This window comes from Labrus bergylta, chromosome 15, assembly GCF_963930695.1.
Source record: "Labrus bergylta chromosome 15, fLabBer1.1, whole genome shotgun sequence".
Lineage (NCBI taxonomy): Eukaryota > Metazoa > Chordata > Actinopteri > Labriformes > Labridae > Labrus > Labrus bergylta.
Genome location: NC_089209.1, coordinates 12,848,946 through 12,868,124, shown reverse-complemented (window position 1 = coordinate 12,868,124; position 19,179 = coordinate 12,848,946). Strand labels below are relative to the sequence as shown.

The window sequence follows — 19,179 nt, the reverse complement described above, 5'->3', positions numbered from 1 at the left end:
TATCCAATCCATGTGTTTGTGGGTGTGTGTGTGTGTGTGCGTGCTTGCGTGTGTGTGTGTGAGAGAGAGAGGGAGGGAGACAGGAGGAGAGCGAGCAGAGCAGCTGTGCTCAGGGAGGATCTGAGCAATAACAGCCTGGGGAGGTGTCCCAGGGAGCCTCCTGGTGTGATGTGTGAAGAGTATAGGAGGGCAGAAAATGACAAGATCGGGGCAGAGGAGAAAAACAAACTGGGGAGATGAGGGGAAAGAAAAGGAGACAGGAAATTAAATGAAATTAGAAAAGCTGATGAAAGGAAAGGAACAACGTTTAAACAGAGGAGAGGGAGGAGAGGAGAGGAGAGGGTGAAAAGAAAAGACAAGAAAAGGAGACATGAAAAGGAAAGGGGACCCGGACTAGGTCCATGTCTTTAGATACATTTCAAGTCTCTTGTTTCCTCAGTCCTCTGTCGTACTGGAAGTAGTTCTTGACCCGTAATCTTAAGGATAGAGAGTCTAAGGAGCGATGAGCAAAGATTCATGAGTGAAGTCTTTTTACTGACAGTCACGCCCCTTACTTGGATATTGCTCATTGACTGACCTTTACACGGACACTAAGTTAACTTCACTCACGTATAACTGACTCTGTCATCACACACTGACGTCGTTCATTGCATCTCTCCATGCATCTCTTGCAGGAGGGACTAAAACACAACAAAGAGACGCAGGTGTGTGATGCATGGATGCAACTCGCTAGACATGGTATGCAACCGACGTGTTTCCATCATGGTCACACTAGCAGAGCAGCTGTCCGCTATAACATATCCCTACTCTACTCCTCTGGATGGCACACTCAAGGTTGATCTTTCAGTTTGAGATTTAAGGAGGTGTGAGAGCAATTCTAGCCAGCCACGGAAGTGACCTTTACACTCATGATGAACATGTTATATTCAACTAAACTTCCTTTTCTGAATAACAAAACTGACGGGAAGCTGTTGGACTACGCATTTAGGGAAAGACTGGGGGAAAAAAATATCTGCGGTTCGACACCCACAGCTGCCTCTTACTTGGTCTGTGCCATGTCGAGCCCCAGAGGTTAAAAAACACTGAGGTGACAGATTTAAATACCACAGTCTACCTCTGCACCTGTCCCCCCCCCCCCCCAGACAGTGTGTCTACGCGTCTATACACAAAATTCAAAGGTTGTTTGCGAGCTGTAACCTTCTCTAACTGGCTTGGTCAGCATAGCAGCATCAGAGAAGGAGGTCAGTACAGATGCTGCAGAAGAAGAAAAAAAAAAATCGAGTGAGACGAGAGATGAAAAAAAAAAAAAAGAGGTGTGAGGAAGATACGAGGTGAGGGGGCTGAGCTGTAAAGAGGAGAGAGAGAGAGAGAGAGAGAGAGAGAGTGCTGGCCAGCTGAGCTTTTTTATGGATTATTTATCTTCAGATAGCGAGCTTTTCTCACCACTCAACCTTTAGAGCCAGGAGTGGTTGCCTGGTGTGAACGGGTCACGGAGCAGCCAATGATAAAAATACACCAACCAACAAAAGGTAGTACAATGTGTTTCAAAAATCCCGAGAATCACTGCTGTGCTCAGTTCTAGCTATGACAGCAGCAGTCAAAAGGATAATTCAAAAGAAGAGCTGCCAAATATCAGCCAAAATGTGACACCATTTAGGTCCTGTTGTGGTAACACAGCAGGATGCAGAGCTGCCCCCTTTTAAGACCCAATGTCCGCAGATAAAAAGAGTCATTATTCACCAGGATTTCATTGGTTGTTTAGTTGCAAAAAAAACAAAAAACAAAAGGATCCCTCTAACTCAATGTGGGAGTTGCATCTTGTCCACTGTGTGTAGGTCTATCAGTTGCTTTTCCAACGTATCCTGGGTTTATTGGTGAAGTATGGGAAGTGATTTCATGTTAATTAAATAGGATTAAACTATTATATTGATAGAAAAAAACAATGCTTGAGTTTTACCAGCAACTAGAATCATCATCATTAGTCAGGGGCACCTCTTGGAACTCCTTTATTCTCCATGGTGGTGAGCATCATTTGAATGGCAAAATGTAATTTCAAAATGAACATTGTCAAAGATCTTCCGTATACAATTAGCTTTTGACCCCAGGGCACCTTTTGCAAAGTCAGCAAAAATAGTCAAGATCCAGACCTGTATGGCGAGAGGATATTTAGGGGCGGTGGCTGCTCGCATGTCTGGAAGGTCTCCTGCAGTGGGACGGGCAGCGACGTGCGGTCGAACAGCTGCTGGTCCTGAATAGTGGAACTCCTGAAAGCCTTCCTCATGGTGATGTCCTGCAGAGACACTGAGGATGGAGTGGGAGGGGTCGGAAAAGAAAGAAAAGACAAAAGAGAAGGTTATTCAGTTTATATGTTTCTGTTTGTAAAGCATGCGACTGAGAGAACGCTAAATAGAGAGAAAATAAGAAATCAGTGCAAGTCTAATACTTGTTTCTCTTCAGCTGTACTTTCCAAATAAACTCTGTCACTCTCGTGTCTCTGGTGTACACCAGGATTATAATTTGGTTACATCTCCTCATTATCATCATTAGAAATGACATTCATTTCATCACTCAAAAACTTTAATCAGTTTTAGGAGTGATCAAACCTGTAAGGAACGTTCTTCCTCGACTGACACTGCATTGTTGTCCTAATTGGCTTAAATCAACCCCCCCTCCAGCAACATGCTGGCAAAGCTAGGCTAGGATGGCTAGGCCAAGGTCATCTGTCAGGCAGCCGCTTTTATAAGAGACAGCCAACATATTCAGAGGGCAAAAAAAAAAAAAAGAACAGAGAAACCAAGCCTGCACAGCTGACGCTTTAAAAACAACAACAGGTTAGAGAAATAGCTGAGGGTAAGTAAGAAACACAAACACACTCAGGATAATCCTCAATCTGATCAAGCTGAGGAGAAACGTCTTGGACAGGAATCCAGAGTGTTGTAACCAGATCTGAATTACTCATGAAGGAGTTACAAATGGAAATACTTTACTGCTGCCCAAAGGGGAAGACTGAAAACAGAGTATTCTAACAGTTCTCCATTATTTGTCACTTTACCGCACAAAGACATGAAAAACAGCCCAAACGTACCAAACTATTGGCTAGAAAGAAGCAACAATCCAAATCTGACTTTCAACACTGCAGCCTGCCGTACAGCTTCCACACAATCTCACTGAAATAAAAAAGCAAGCCACCCGAGGCCATGCTATCGGGCCATGCCATTGCTAATAAAATACCATCAGCGAGAAAAAGTTGAGTAACACTCTGAGAGACAAAAAGGAGGCCAGAGAATTCAAGAGGGAGACAAAAAAAAAAAAACTGCAACAGAGTCGGGGTTAGGAGAAAAGGATAGAGAGAGGAGAGGGCAGACATGAGGAAGGTTTTAAAAGTTAAATGCAGAGCAAGAGATAACACAAAGAAAACTCTCAAGGAATACCAACAAGTCAAAGGTAGAGAGTTGGTAGGAAATGATAACCACGGGCTGTTGCAGGTTAAAGAAAAGATCACCGAGCCAGGGGAGGGGTTATATTCTGAGATGAATATAGAATTGGGGAGATAAAAGTAGTACATGATTTAAGTTGTACATTTACCAGAAATAAATGGGATATTCACTGAGATAAAGAGGTGAATTTGAAAGAAAAAGCACCACATATATGAAAATAAAACCTGGATGTTCTTTAAGATGACGGAGTAGTAAAAAATAAAAAAATGAAAGGAGGGACTCATGTTTTTTTTAAAATGTTTTTTCGCACTCATTAAGGACAAAGAAGAAACTTGTATCTCTTTGCTGATCTTGCCCTGTACATGTTTAGGTTCTTTTTTTATTTCCCGACAATATCACTCTTGTTTTTTTGTTGAACAGTCAAACGTCGCAGGCACAGAGAATAGTTACCCTGGGGAACGCCAAAAAGGCTGTTTGTGCAGCATGTTGTCACTTTGTGTGACACAAACCCGTATGCAGTGGTTTCAAGCATTAAAAATGTACAATCAAGAGTTACTCAGTCTTTATGCTGATGTCTGGTTTGCTTTTGCGGCTCATAAAGACAAATATTAATTCAATTATTTTTCTGTCTCACTGGAGTTTTAAAGTCATAAATTCAAGAGTAAACAAACCTGGAAAATGTGTGTTTTCTTATCAAACATGAACTTTATTATGTTCAATATGATTTCCTTGTAATAAAGTTATGCTCAAGATGATTGGAAGCCTGATCTCACACTTTTCATATCTCATATTCCATCACATCCTGGGACTGCTTGTTTAAGAATTAAGTTATTTTTGACTTACTAAAAAGGGAGTTTTAGAGTTTAAAACAAAGTACAGATAGGTGAAAATACAAAACGTTAAGCTTTGATTCATTAAATAAACTGAAAAAGGGTTGGTAACGGCAAAAGAGAACTGCATGCTCAACAGTTTTATGTTTGTGAAGTCAAATGTGGAAGATGGAGTTAGCGTGTATTAAACTGTTGGGAGATTTCACATCGGACATTAGGGCTGTTATAAAACTGTTTGTTTAAACTTGGACAGGGGTTCCCAAACATTTAAGCTCAGGGCCCCAAAAATAACTGTGCTACATACTGGGGACCCCCACTGTCTGTATGTGAGTAACGTATTGTAAGAAGCAGAAAACATGTAATCTCCATGTATAAACTGTAGGACTGAGTGGACATACAAAATGTAACAAACAGATTTTTCTTTGTAGGGAGCAACACACACCTACATTGTTGCAGTCATGCACATACTTACATTTTTTTACAGATTAAACTTAATTTCAGCATTACTCTTACTTAACAACTCTAGTTGTAAAAAATGAATAAAATATGCAACTTCTAAATTATTTATTATTGGAAGGCATTTCGCAACCACGCTCTCAGTGTCTCACAACCCCCAGGGGGTCCCAACCCCCACTTTGGGAACCACTTAACTAGGACACCTGCCAACTTAATCGATCCCCCGTTGGAGGAAATGTGTTTGCTACTGCAGCTCAAATATAGAGGGCAAAGATATAATCAGTAATAGATAATAAATGTGATAGACAAGAAGTGTTCACAGTGGACATAAGTAAACTTAAAAAGAAAGATAGAAACCACAGCAACAATTATAATAGAAATATACACTATATACACCTTAACCTCAGTTTTTAAAATACACACAGTAGTTTGTGTAGCTTATTGATCGTGATAAACAACTCTATCTGGAAATTAACTTGTCACCTACAATTTTTTTTTAAATGAAAAAGACTTAAGTTGTTATTCAACCAAATTGATCTTCTTAGAATTTCACGCATGTGTTGAGATCAAAGTAGACGTGGAGGTTGAGGAGATTATAGGTAGTTGGGGATAAAGATGTGGTAGAAGAGATATAAACTTTAAAGGGATGCTTTTTGGATGCTTTTGCCTGCAGGACATTTCACTTTTTGCCTCGCTGCCTGCTCATAGGAAGGTCAGCGTGAAGGTTAGAGAAGCTGACACCAACACTCTCCTTCAATATGCTTATATATATATTTTTGAATAAATGAACTTGACTATTTTATTCATTTAATATCCTGTCAGGGGTTAAAAAAACAAAACAAAAAAAAAACACCACTGCCCTACCCAACCTCGATTTGGTGCTGAATGTAGGCAAGAGCCCTGTGCCCTGCTGCCCCTAGTGCATTCTGGGAGAGCAGAGGAGCTGTCATATGATGTGACAAGTACGCGCAAAAGCGACAGACAAGAGAGGCAGTGCATAAGTGTGTGTCAGGATGCATCTGATGCAGTCTGAGGTGGCTGTAAACCTCTGCCAGGCATCACTGAGCAGCGAGAGAGGCACTATGCACTAATCAATGTGGGCAGACACACACACAAACACACACACATACACACTGGAGATCACTCAAACACACACACACACACAGATGGATATCTTTACATGATGTTCTACAGCCTAATTACAAAATGTCACTTATTCAGCCGAACTACCAATTACATCCATTTAGTGAAGACATTTAGCTAATGAGAGCAATGTGAGAGTACGCATTTGTGAATGAATGAGTGAGCATGTGAGAGGCTGTGGTGTGTGTGTGTGTGTGTGTGTGTGTGTGTGTGTGTGTGTGTGTGTGTGTGTGTGTGTGTATGTGTTTTATTTGAGTGTCGGGTGCAGCAGCAGCAGCAGCCTCTGATCTCAGCCTGAGAAGCTCCTTATCAGTCAGCGAGTGGCGGATAGTTTATCTCTCTCTCTCTCTCTCTCTCATATCTTTCCCTCAGACAGATAGCATCTCGCTAAAAAACACTCAGCCAAAGAGAGGTGAGGAAGTTGTTGTCACACACACACCCATGCACATACACACACACTTCCCTAAAGTTTCAGCGAAATGAAATTTTTCCCCCCTCTCCCCTGGCTCATAGAGATGCAGTCCTACACTCCTAAGATAAGAAAGGCACAGGGTCGAGCCGTCTCTTAGCATGCCGACACGGCGCTCTCTCTCTCCTGTTGTACTTTCATGCAAATGTTGCCCTATATTTCCCCTCCTGCATGCTTCCTTCTGCAGTCCTGAATCAACTGTTTGCCTCTGCTCTCTGAGAGCCTCCATTTTCTACATGTAAGCTTGATTAGTATTTGTCCCCTTTCTTTGATTTTTTTTTGTCCTTTTTCTCTCCTTCTAGAGTCTGACTGTTTTCCCTGTCGCACTGACAAACTCTGTTGAATCACCATTGTTGTGTACAGGCAATAAACACTGCAATGATGTGTTGGGTTATGTGAAAACTCAAAAAGAATACATAAAGTTAATGCTCTGCAACTAATATGGGAACATTCATCAGTGTTTACACTTGTCCTGTGAGTGCCTGTGTGCTTAAAGTGAAGAGACAAGACTGTTTACATCCCTGTTTCATTTTCAGTTCTTCTTTGACTCATGTTTCCTTCCATCCCTGCGTGGTGTCACAAATGCATGCTGGTCATCGCCCTCAATGCTTCAGGATGAACTGTCATAACCACAAATTATAGCTTCCGCATAACTGCCGGAGCCTTTATGAAGTCAAGTTTGTCACACACCCAGTGCTCCTTTGGTTTCAGAAAGCGAGTCCATAATACATGTGAGAGACATGAACAAAATCTCCCGTCGTTGCTTCAATGCAATTTCATGTAATGACATTTATAATTCAAGTGATATGGCCCATTTGTTATGGCAGTAAGGCAAATAAAAAATGCCTGATGGACAGATGTTCTGTGTATCTCTCTTTGTGTTTCCTTGACGCTGATACAAAAAAAAGGCGTACAATTCTGAGTAGGACTTTTGACTAAAACATAATAACCACATGAAACAAGGTCAGATGCCAACGGTCATTCATGCTTTTGTCTTTTTTCTGTCCTTATTTCCTATTCAACTCAAGTCAATCCAAATCTATGTCTGATGAAACATTAGCTCCTGGATGAGACATGTTCACTTCTCATTCATTGTTTCGTGTACCTGAAGGAACACAATTTCATTCTCCTTTAAACCGAGCATTGTGTTTGGAAAGAATGACAACTATTCCATGTCGGCTCTGACCTTGACTGAGGATTTGACTACTGCTGTGGGAGTAGGAGAAAAGACAGCACAACAATTACCCAATGTGAACACAGTTTCCTGATGTGTCCGGGAGTAGTTTTTTTCACACATAGATTTGATCATGTGAAAATCCTGACTATCTTCACCAAATTAAACATCAAACTAAACCAGAATATCATATTATTATATTCATTTTGTTCAGGCACGCCTTCATATTTCTTAATGTGTAACAACATTATCCTTTCAAAATAATAAACACAGTATTTCACAGAATAAGTCCTTTTGTCTCCTATCGCCACGTCATGGTGTCAGATCACACTGGTGTAGCATTGCAGCACTTTTATACAAACCTCAAGATCATAAAGTTCCTATCTTTGCTTTAATTTGATCATCATGTCAAGACACAGGTAAGGATTACTTCACATTGTTAGTATGGACTTAAAACTGCTTTGCAAAGCAAACTGGAGAAATTTCAAACATGCGATTTAAAACGCAATTATCAAGATTGACTATTGAAATTCAGCAGTTCATTAATATTCAAAAAATGTAATCATTTGACAGTTCTTTATTTAGTTTAACAAAAGGCTAATATAAACAGTCTGTAAGGAGACCAACCAACAGTCTGCAAAGAAAAACAGACAGAGATGAGGGAGGTAATAAAAGCGGAGGAAAGAGGAGTCAAAGAGGGTTAACAAGCAGCAGGGGGAAAAAAAACTAAAGAAAACAGAGAAATATAATTACTGCAAGATCAAGATGTCATGTGAAAGAGACAGAACGAGACTCGGTAAGAGAAGAGAAATGAGAAACCGGGGGGGGGGGAATATCAAACAGAGACAAAACAAGGGACAAACAGGAAAAAGAGAGAAGCAATGAGAGACTATAAGGAGTATATAAAGAAACTGTTCGAGCCCAGAGGGACCGGCGGTGGCTTTGTGGCCTTCCATAATGGCCTGCAGCCAGTGCAGTGATATAACGGTGCCATTAAATAGGGGATACAGGCCATTAGTTTGGCCGGCTCCGAGTGATAGTGGGGGGAGAGGGCCTGACAGCACACAAATAGCAACCATGCAAAAAGATGGAGCAGAGATCAGCCAGAGAGAGCGAGGGGAGTGGGCTGAGGAGGACAACAAAGACAGGGAAGGTGGAGGAAGAAGCAGCAGGGGAGGTGGAGGCCTAAAGGGCAACGCGATACCCTTTAGAGGCTAAGGTACAAAGGATGTGGACAAGATGTGTGTGTGTGCAGATAGAAAATGTATAAATTCATGTGATGAAACACGTTTGACCTCAGCCCCCTGCAGCACCAGTGACACTGCATACATCACTGCGGCCATCTCTTCATCTCTTCACGACCTTCAGCTACACATCTGTCAGAGTGTCTATCATCCTATAACTGCGTCCCGTGTCCCTGGACGGATGAACCATAATCCAGTGTCTCTCTCTACACTAGTTTAAATCCTGTAAGTCTAAAACTGTGACGTAATATCTGTAGTCAAACATAGCTAAGCTGCATTGTGCTTGTCTGATCTTGTGTGACTGATCTTTATTACCCGATCCTGGAGTCGCATCTCTCATTCATTAACTTAAAGCATTTCTGAACTGTGAAAAGAAGTTCACATTGAGTTCTTGTAATAAAAAATAAAAAAATCAAACATCTTCGCAAGCCTTTCTCTCTCTGTGCATTGGCACTTTGAATAGAAACAGTGAAGTTACATAATCCAGCGCCTAGCTGGTTCATCATCTCAATGTATAACATTAAAAAGACAGAATATTCTAGGGTTGGAGCTGCGGGTTTGTTGGAAAGGCAGGTTGTGAGTTTAGACTTCTTAGTTGGTCCATTAGCTTATGTTTTTGTCAATTTGTATTAAGGCTACGGTTACAAGCTGCCATAAAGGTTTTTAAAGAAAGTGGCTGTCAGGGCTGCATTGGTGATTTTTGTGTTGAGACTGACTCACTCTGAAGAGCCAGTAAAAACTGTTTTAGTTTGTATACCATGAGAGGTTCTTACATTTAATTGGATTTTTTTACAAACGAGAATGGGACTAAAAATATTGACTTTCCAGTGTTGTTAATCTCAGTAAAGGTTTTCTGTTATTTTACACACGCTGAAAAACTCTGCTGTATATGGAAGTGATGCTGAGCAGTGAAAGTTACACCTGTCTGTCCACTTAAGCTCCGTAGGATGACGTACGTTTCACTGAACAGTTACTGTTAAACCCCATACTCAAGTTGCCATACACCGCTATCTGCAATAAGCTTGACTCATCTCTGCAGCTGAATCATCATCGAGACTAGCGTTATAATATAATGCATGAACAAAGTGTTTGAGTTAACTTGAGAAAGCGTCTTTAAACATCACTGAGATCAGCAAACACATCAGAACTGCACTGATAAAGAAAATGTGATAACAGGTAGACTCTTACCCAAAACAAGTGGATCTCATGGTCTCAGCTGAATTTCATCAAAATACTGCAGTGTTTTAAGAGATTGTTTCTCTCTTGAGTGAGCTTTTTGTTCCCTTATCACAGTGCTTCACTATTCTCAGCAGCCCTGTTATGTTTGATGATAATAAACTCACTCAATCATACAGACACAGCAGCTCGGGCTGTACAGAAATGTTTGCTGTCAGTATTTGTGGTTATTCTACGACTGATCCAACTGTAACTTTCTCTACATTATAAAAATGGGCTGGGTGATGTTTTACATTTTCTTCTTGTTGCTACGTGAACTGTTCTGAGACTAAATCTGGTCATTTTGTCTGCAATGTCAAAGCCAGTTGTGTGTGTAAGAATTCTGCTCCACCACATCACAACACAGCCCATTTCTTAGAATATTTATCAACCTTACAAAGGCCAGCTTTGAACATATTCAGAAATAGTTTTAAATACAGCCGGCGCTGTGTAAATTACTGCTATATCCCTTTAGTGTTCATATCAAATACGAGCCAGAACTTATCTGAGTCACAAACCAAATCTGCAGCAGTTAGCTTTCAACACATTCTAATTACTCTGACATACAAAGAAAGTTAGACGGAGTGTAATTTGTCACCAGTTTTTTCCAGGTCATTGAGGCTTTTCAAGAACTTCAAAGACGTCTGTGAACAATATGGGAAACAAAGTCAATGTGTGCTGCACTAACTCTCCTCCATCCTTTGCGACCCCCATCTTTCTAACTCAAACCCTCCATGCGCCTGATTTATGGCCTCGTCCCCGCCTGCACTCATTCCCCTCTCCTTCACTCCTCCTCATTGGCCGACCACAGACCCACACACACTAGCGTAATGAGTCGTATGCTCGTGCTAAAAGCAGACACTTTAAACTGAGAACAGTTGAGTGTGTTTAGAAGTGTGAGGGTAAAAAAAAGGGGTGGCATTCAATAATAATAAAACCCTTTATTTATAAAGCACTTTGTAGATACTTAAAAACACTGTTCATTAATTCACAGGAAACAAATCTCTCCAACAACTATCCACCTTTTTATTGCAGTTATCCAACTTCTCTCCTGGCAAGTTTGGCAACACGCACCATTACACCACCCCCGCTATCGTCTGATTTTACATATTTTCAATGAACAAACGAAAATGGAAGTGGAGTGCAGGTTTTCCATTTAAAAAGGCAACTTCATTTGGCGGGAAATGAGTGCGGAGGAGTTGAACTGAGTAGGAAATCTGTGTAACCTGCAGAGGAGGCTATCTCAACCTGGCCCAGGAAATTCTGCGGTACAATCCTTTTACACTCCGCTGCTTTTTTTTGCTGCAGTGCCCTGTTTTATGCTGCCATCCCTCTTTCCTTCAATCTTTCTTACTCTCCTCCTCCTTTACATCCCCCCCCCTTCCCCCCCTCCCGCACCACCACACACTTAAACTGCAACTGAGCTGATCCTTATCCACCATCTCCCAAGCCACTACCTCAGGCTAAAAAGGAGGGGGGGGGGGACAGTTGGGGTTTATTTATAAAGGGAGATAAAATGCAAAGACCACATGAATAGATGCAGCAGATGCACGCATGACTAAACACACACAATCCCCTCTAAATCTGTGTCCAAACAGAAACAGAAACGTCACATGAATATGAAGAAGAAGCCGTTTGCTGAAATGACACGAAGATCTACTTTGTTGTAACTCCAGTATTTCAAAGAGATGTGTATCTAAAAAGATAAATATTAATGTCTCATTGTGCCACAGATAGTGGACTGTGTGTGTGTGTGTGTGTGTGTGTGTGTGTGTGTGTGTGAGAGAGAGAGAGAGGGAGAATGTGTCAATGTGTTCAACCTTCAACCTCAAAAGGAAATTATGGACTTACTAGCTGAGGCGCCCTGCAAAAACAGACTTCCATAATTAGCTCTAACACTATTTTATTCAATTAGCACTGCTGGAGAATGTTGGCAGGGTGAGGATGATGGGCGGTGAGATGTTAGAAGCAAGAAGACGAGAATAGGAGGTAAAAGGCATGTGAAGGAACAAAATTAAACAAAAGTGAAAAGAAGCTGCAAAGCAATTCACAGGAGGAAAAGCCTGTCGAGGGAAAAAAAAAAAAAAATGGAGGATGGAACGGAAAGGAAAATTAGGATGGGCAATCTGTGAGTAATCTGGACCAGGAGGGCTACGTTCCTGAACACAACACACAACCATGATTCTGCAACAACAACAAAAAAAAATCAAAAACAACCATTTCATCGCCTTGAAGAAGAAGCCTGTGCTTGCGTTCACATGAAAAGCCATAAGTGGCAAGTACGACCCAGCGAGCATTTCACCGTCTGCATGTCAGTGACAAGGAAGCAGTTAGAGTAGCATTGTGCAAAGCCGTAAACACACCGTCGGCCCATGGGAAATCGATACAGTGCCTTGGAGCATGGTATTACACTGCTGTGACTCTCGCTCTTTTTACTTTGCAACCCCTGCATCCACCTCTTACTACACTTTCCTGTCAAACCCCCCCCCCCCCCCACTCTGGATAACCAGGCCTACCTGACAGCCCTGCAGATTCTCAATGCAGCCTGACTACCGTTTCAATTTCCTATGGTGAGGGGAAGAGATACATGACACCGTCTCATTGCTGTCTATTCCTTTAATAACACCCTTTAACACTGGAGAGACTCCATCACAAAACATGAACAAACACACACATTTAGAGGTACACACACACACAGACACACACACACACACACACACACACACACACACACACACACACACACACACACTCAGAGGCATATCAAGAATGATTTGGTGCAGTAACTGTCAGAAAGAGCTAAAGGGCTGACTGAAGGAAAACACAGAAAAGAAAATGAAAGAGCAGGTCTGCAGAGTGAGGTCTGGTTGTGTGTTTGTGTCACAGTACTCACATTCCTCTTCTTTGGGGTCCAGCTGTGTGACACTGATGGAGAGGCGGTCCACGCGCTCCTGCAGGGAGTTGACCCGGAAAGAAAAGGTGTGGGCCTCGTTGAAGAGCTCTCCAAACAGGTCCTCTGCATATTTACCTGCACCAAACACACACACAGTGTTGGTCATGTCTGAATATTTTTAGAGTACAACAGCTATGTTTAAACTCACAAAAGGTAGTCAAACTGACCTACAGCATGTGTGAAATACATTCACAGCAAACAAGAGGTACTTTTTTTCTTCTGTGTCAAGTCTCAGAGTTTTAGCGATGTTCAATTACTGACATTAAAAAGCGGCGAAACGCTGTGTCAGCGCAGCGGGGAGTGGAAATCCCAAGAGAACCCAGGCTGAGTGCTGATACAGATGTAAGAGCTAGAGATGTTAGAACAGAGAGCTGTGTGACACCAGAGATAGAAAAAAAACAAAAACAATGAAGATTCAATTAAAGAGGAGAAATAGTTTGCTTCGTGTTTCTTAAATGGTAAGACATCAATGAAAGGTTCTGACATGCTTTGGTGTGTACCACAGCCTCCGTCAGTCAACATTTTAGCCATGATTTGAGTTTAATATCAGCCACCATCTCTCAGTGAACTGACGTATAGATCTGATCCCTTCTATGAATCCGACTGGATACATTTCAAACCACATAAGTCATCGACATAAGGCGCAACATGCACAGTTTTTTTTTCTCACGCCTTCTGGCACAACGCCTCACACTGGAAGTAAACCAAATAACACATATTACAAATTGAAGTGACGGAGAGGGCAACATGTTTATAGATTTGTTTTTAAATGCTTCATATACATGCTTCTTATTGCAGAATGGATTTTTAGACATATGTCTCCAATTTGAATCAGTCATTGGTTATGTCAGAATCTACCTCTGATTTTAAGATTTTCTTTTGTGATTTATTTGGATACTGTTATTTATTTGATTGATCCATAGGGAAATTACAACCCCTCACTCTGTTACTGGGAGAGTGAGGGGGCTGCACAGGGGACTGGTGTCCGGAGCTGCTGGGGATTCGATGCCTTGTTAAGGGCAGTACTTTGGAAGTGAACTGGCACCTCTCCAACAACCACTCCCAGTTCCATAATGGACTTGAACCGGCAACCCTTTGGTTCCCTGCCCAAGTCCCTACAGACTTAGGAACTGCCGCCCGTAGTGGGTAGTGCATAGAGTAGGAAATCAGGGAGAGAAGCTGGGGAATGATATGCGGGAAAAGAGCTAAAGAGGTCAGACTTGAATCTGCGCCGGCCCCCCGCTCTGAGAACTATAACCTCCTTACATGGCGTGCAAACTAACGGCTGGGCCATCAGCGCCCCTTAGAATCTACTTCAAAAAAAATAAGATATTAGACCATTTGATGTTCAAATGACAGTGGTGTTGAGCACTGCCTACATTTGATCCAATCCTCCACATCTGTTCAACAGTATTGCGATCTAGTGAATGCAAAGGCTGTACAGTAAGTGAATATTTTCCTTTTCATCAAACCACTCAGCGAACCCTTGGGCCCTGTGAATCAATGATGTGGGTGATCATTTAGAACAATGATTTATTGATTTGTAGTGACCATATCTACTAAGGATGCAAGTGGACCCGAACCATGCCAGCAAAAGTTTCCACCATAACAGAGCCTCCCCGTCCCCTCACAGTAGGGGTCAAGCGTCGGGGGCCTGCATCGCCCCCTTGGCAGGAATATGATTTTGTATGATGCATAGAACCGTAACTATTATTCAACATCTCTGTAGGCCATTGCCTGTGGTTTTTGGTACCACTGAAATCTGTTATGTGCATTCATCTTTGTAATAAGGGGTTTATGCACTGCAAACAGACTGTAATTTCCACATCCATGTAATTTTTTTTCAGCTGACTGATCCGGGTAACAGTGTCTGATAACATCCTTCATTCACAGTCTTAATCACCTGCTCCTCTGTTTGAACAATGACCCCTCCTGCAAAGCCACTCCTATCTTTAACAACAATCTTAGTAACAAATAAGAATCAACCTGGCCGGATCAGCATTTTAACCCTCCACAGAGTATGCTAAAGGAAGAATGTTCCACCTCTGGAACTCCCTCCCACCACAAATCCGTAATATCGACACTCTCTCCATTTTCAAATCTCATCTCAAAACACATCTTTTTAAACTGGCATATTCAGTCTGATCATTCTCCACCCGTTCTCATAACTCCTTTACATCCTGTACATTTGTGGTTTTTTTTATGTTAAATTGTGTTGTTACTTTGTTGTTTTTTATCTCTGCTCTGTAAGGTGACCTTGAGAGTTTTGAAAGGCGCCTTTAAATAAAATGTATTATTATTAATGTGTGACTTTTTGATCCAGTAGATGTCGCCCTTGAGCACCAGCATTAAACCAAAAAACTGCTGTTTGGCGATACCGCTGCTATTCTGAAGCCTCCGCTCTCCTCAAAAAAGTGTTCAGCTTGGGCACTTGTTGGCAAATTTGCACGCCCCCTGTTCAGAGGCTGTTGTACTCGAGTCCAACTCTGCTCCTTTTCAGCATTATTCCCCACTCACTTTCCTACTCTATCCACTGTCCTATCTAAATAAAGGCCCAAAAATAAAACTACAAAAAAAAGAATTCAAAAAAGCTTAATTTTATCTCCATACAGGTATATTAAATTCGACTAAATGAGCTTCTACAGCTTTCTGACCCCCAAAAAAGTATCCTGCTTTATTCTTACAGTTAAACGTAGTTCTCACTCTTTGCTTTGTAAATTATTTTTTAAAAGGCTGTTCAGCCAGAATGCTGTAAATCATCTCACCTGACGTACTCGGTAGCCGCGGTTTCAGACATTTAACATAACTATAAAGAAATAGTCATTCTTGTAGCTGAAGGTCTTGTTTGCTTTTGTAGGCCACAGAGAGGGATCCGTTTTAATTTGAGTCTATTTCATAACCAGTTAAAATTCCTCAGAGGAGCTTTAAATACAAAATTCATGAACCAATGAACCCACAGTGCAGGACAAATTAATGTAGTCATTTGTGTGCATCTAGGTGCTGGTGTGTATGTGTGTGTTTTATGTGTGTGTGTGTGTGTGTGTGTGTGCTACTCACTGAGGCTGCTGAGCTGGCGAATGACGTTGGCCAAGGAAATGTTAGTCACACACTCCAGCTCATTCTTGATGTTCCTTGGCAGCACCGTGTGGCACAGGTGCCTGGGCTCGATGGTGCGCTTCACTAGCGGCATCCTTCTGCTGCGACACCTCTACCTACAGGACGGAGGGAGAGGCAAGAAGAAACAAATCAGAAACATGTCATTCATGGAAAAACTTGCTGTTGTTGCCATTGTTGTTTTGCTGCTTTCTACACTGAAGTCAAAAGAAGGGAGAGACAACGCTTCCGCTTCACTGATTGCTTTGCTAACACTAGATTTATCACAACAGAGCAAAGCAGAGGCAAACATTAGCACGGGAGAGATGTAGATGACATAACGCATAACGCAGAGTGAATTCAGTAGTAAAAAGGACACGCGCAGAGGGAATATAAAGCGAGAGGTGCATTTAAACAGGATCCTGGAGAAATATAATATGCAAAGACAATAGCAGGGAAGTCATGTTTTGACATTGCTAACAGCCATGTTGCCTTTTCATCATGCACATGCGGGCTAACAAACCTCAGCACTTTGTCTGCCCACTCAGCCATGCTAATGGCATTAAGGCTGCATGCAGTCATGGGCTCCAAAAGCCTGGTTCTCCTGCATGCACACCGACAGCAAAAGCAAGGATGACTGCTGAGACCTCACGTAAGGTTTTCTGCAATGATGCAGGATCATAATGTGTTGGTGAGAAATCTTAGAAAGCATTGGAAAATCTAAAATGGACAAAAATACCTGCGCAAGATTTCATGGTTGTATATTGGAGCTTATCGCTGCCATGCTGCCGTTTTTTTTCCCCGGCCTGATATCTGGATTTGTAATACAGGATTGGTTATCTACATCCAATTCAAATGTAATAGTCTGCCACTATATCCTGTCCTTTACAAACAGCAGCATCCACAGCTACTTAATCAGTAATACCACCTGAGACTGTCCAGATCTCTGCTGCCACCATGGTAGTATTATGGCTGCTTGCAAATACTTTTTTAAAGTAAGAGAATGATTTCATATACTGATCACCTGACTATAGGAAACAAAAGCAGTGTGGTGCCAGCGAGGAGTTTTCACATAGAAAATCTGCATATCTCTGATTATGCAAAGCCTGTCCAGAGGGGCTGGGAGCTGAACTGCTGCCAAATTTTAGCCTAGCTTCTTCAGGTGTTCAGTTTGCTTTGAAGGTCAGGATTCATCAGTGTTCATTATCTCGATTAATGAGGTCTCCTCCTTCCAAAAACAAATGGGCTCAGAAATTATAACTGGTATAAACACTAAATCAAAGCAGTTTTGTTCTTCTCCACAAAAACTGTTTCTCTCGCCGTTTTCACATATGCACTCCGGATAATATCTAGATATTTACAGGAGGACCGCTCCGGAGATTCTCCCGACCTAGCCGTTCACATATGCTCCTCACAGCGGGGGACTTTCCCGATGTAAGACGTGACGTAAATAAACAAGGCGGAAGTAGCGGCCGAAGCAACAGAGTCCGCTACACGACGTTATAACGAGAATATTTGCCTTTATATCAATGCTATGTGTAGTCCAATGGAATGACAACATCCACAAAAGAGAGAACAACATACTGACGCACAGAAAACATAATGCAGATGTTTAATTACGTGCACGGAGATTGTAGTGGTTGCCTGAAGACACTTCAGGCAGTCACTGTATATAAACGTCACTCTCTTTCTATTGGCTTGAGTTGAGAGAGAGAGAGAGAGAGAGAGAGAGAGAGAGAGGTAATACAAAACTATCTCTGTATCTTTACAGAAAAGTTATGTTTTCCAATATTGTGTTTATGTATTAACTTAAAAGTCATGCTTGATTATACAAGTTTTCTGCATTCATTCTAAGTATATGTTAACAAATGAACCCAGGCCATACCGTAATGATAGCACTCATCTCCATACAGGTTTAGTTAACAAGCTCTTCTTGGTATAACATCATCATTCAAATAAGAAGACAGAGTGAGTGCAGGGCAGAGGGCTAAAAAAAAAAAAGCCCACCACCTCTTTTCCCACTTCCCTCTGTGACAACATCACTTAATCATGCTAACAACACCTCGTCTCTACCTTGTTTTTTTTAATTAGAGCGATGATGAGCAATGATGTGGACATCAGATGGACCCCGCTGATGGACTGGGTCTGACAGTGAGAAGCACTCGTTACAGCACTGATTAAACTGTAATTGACGTCTGGTTCTTTTTTAATACCCTGCTGTATTCATAGCTGTGATGCCGTCACTGAGGAATAAACATGATTATTGACCGTATCCATAAAAAAATGTAGGGCAAGGAGGGCTATTCTCGGCAGTGGACCAGCTAAGGGTGGTCAGAGGGAAGAGAGAGAGAGAGAGAGAGAGAGAGAGGAGGGCCAGTAAATAAAGCTTTGGTGAGGTGAGTCATCTTTGAAGGGTTAAAAATGTAGTAAAAAAAACAAAAATCGAAAGGAAAGAAAGAGAACTCACACCTCTGTGAGCCGTTGTTAAATGTGGTTTGAATGAAATGTGCAGGCGAGGTTAGTACGACAAAAAAACAGCGCTAAAGCTCTGCCCACCTCTTTAATAACAAGACATCCTCTTTTCTCTGAGGGTTTTCATTTCATCCCACAACCTCTTCATTGCCCACACACAAAAGTACACACATCAACACATCCTCCTGATTGGGAGAACCTCTTGACCCATTGTGCGCTGACATTTTGCGCAGTCTTTGAAAGTCTCAGTAATGGAGCACTGACCCTGAGCTACCACTCGCCAAGGTGGGGGTGTAAGCTCAATTGTTACCGTGGTGACCTTTTAACTTAGAGGCACAACACCACTTGAAGGAACACCTACTGTACTGTATATACAGGAAAAACTGCAAACATTAAAAAGGTGCAGCACTGAAGGAAAAATGCTTATTTGGAGTCCCAATCAAGAAAGAACGTAGCGGATAACTTCTCATTTCATCACAATTTTCCTTGTTGTTCTTCAATATTTGTATGGATTAAACAACGAGATATTACATTATCAAACAGTGAACTCTGTTACCTTTCAGACCAAGCAAGGTAAGCCACTTCCTTCATTTTTCCAGTCTTTATGCCAAACTAGATTAGCCAGCTGCTAGGTTAAAGAATCAGAACATAAATTATCAAAAGAACTACTTTAGTTATAGTTTCTTTCTCTCT

At 41.7% G+C, this 19,179-nt stretch overlaps 1 protein-coding gene across 4 annotated transcripts in view; it reads right to left on the bottom strand.

Annotated features, from left to right (window-relative positions):
• wasf1 (WASP family member 1) overlaps nucleotides 1-19,179 on the bottom strand; it is a 57,915-nt gene that overhangs the window by 17,221 nt on the left and 21,515 nt on the right. For all 4 annotated transcript variants that reach the window (XM_065964002.1, XM_065964001.1, XM_065964003.1 and 1 more), the window contains 3 exons: nucleotides 15,979-16,133; nucleotides 12,862-12,996; nucleotides 2,148-2,301 (listed from right to left, as the gene is read on the bottom strand). In XM_065964002.1, coding sequence (XP_065820074.1) covers nucleotides 2,148-2,301; nucleotides 12,862-12,996; nucleotides 15,979-16,111 — 422 coding nt within the window. In that variant the 5' untranslated portion in view covers nucleotides 16,112-16,133. The remainder of the gene's footprint in view (nucleotides 1-2,147; nucleotides 2,302-12,861; nucleotides 12,997-15,978; nucleotides 16,134-19,179) is intronic.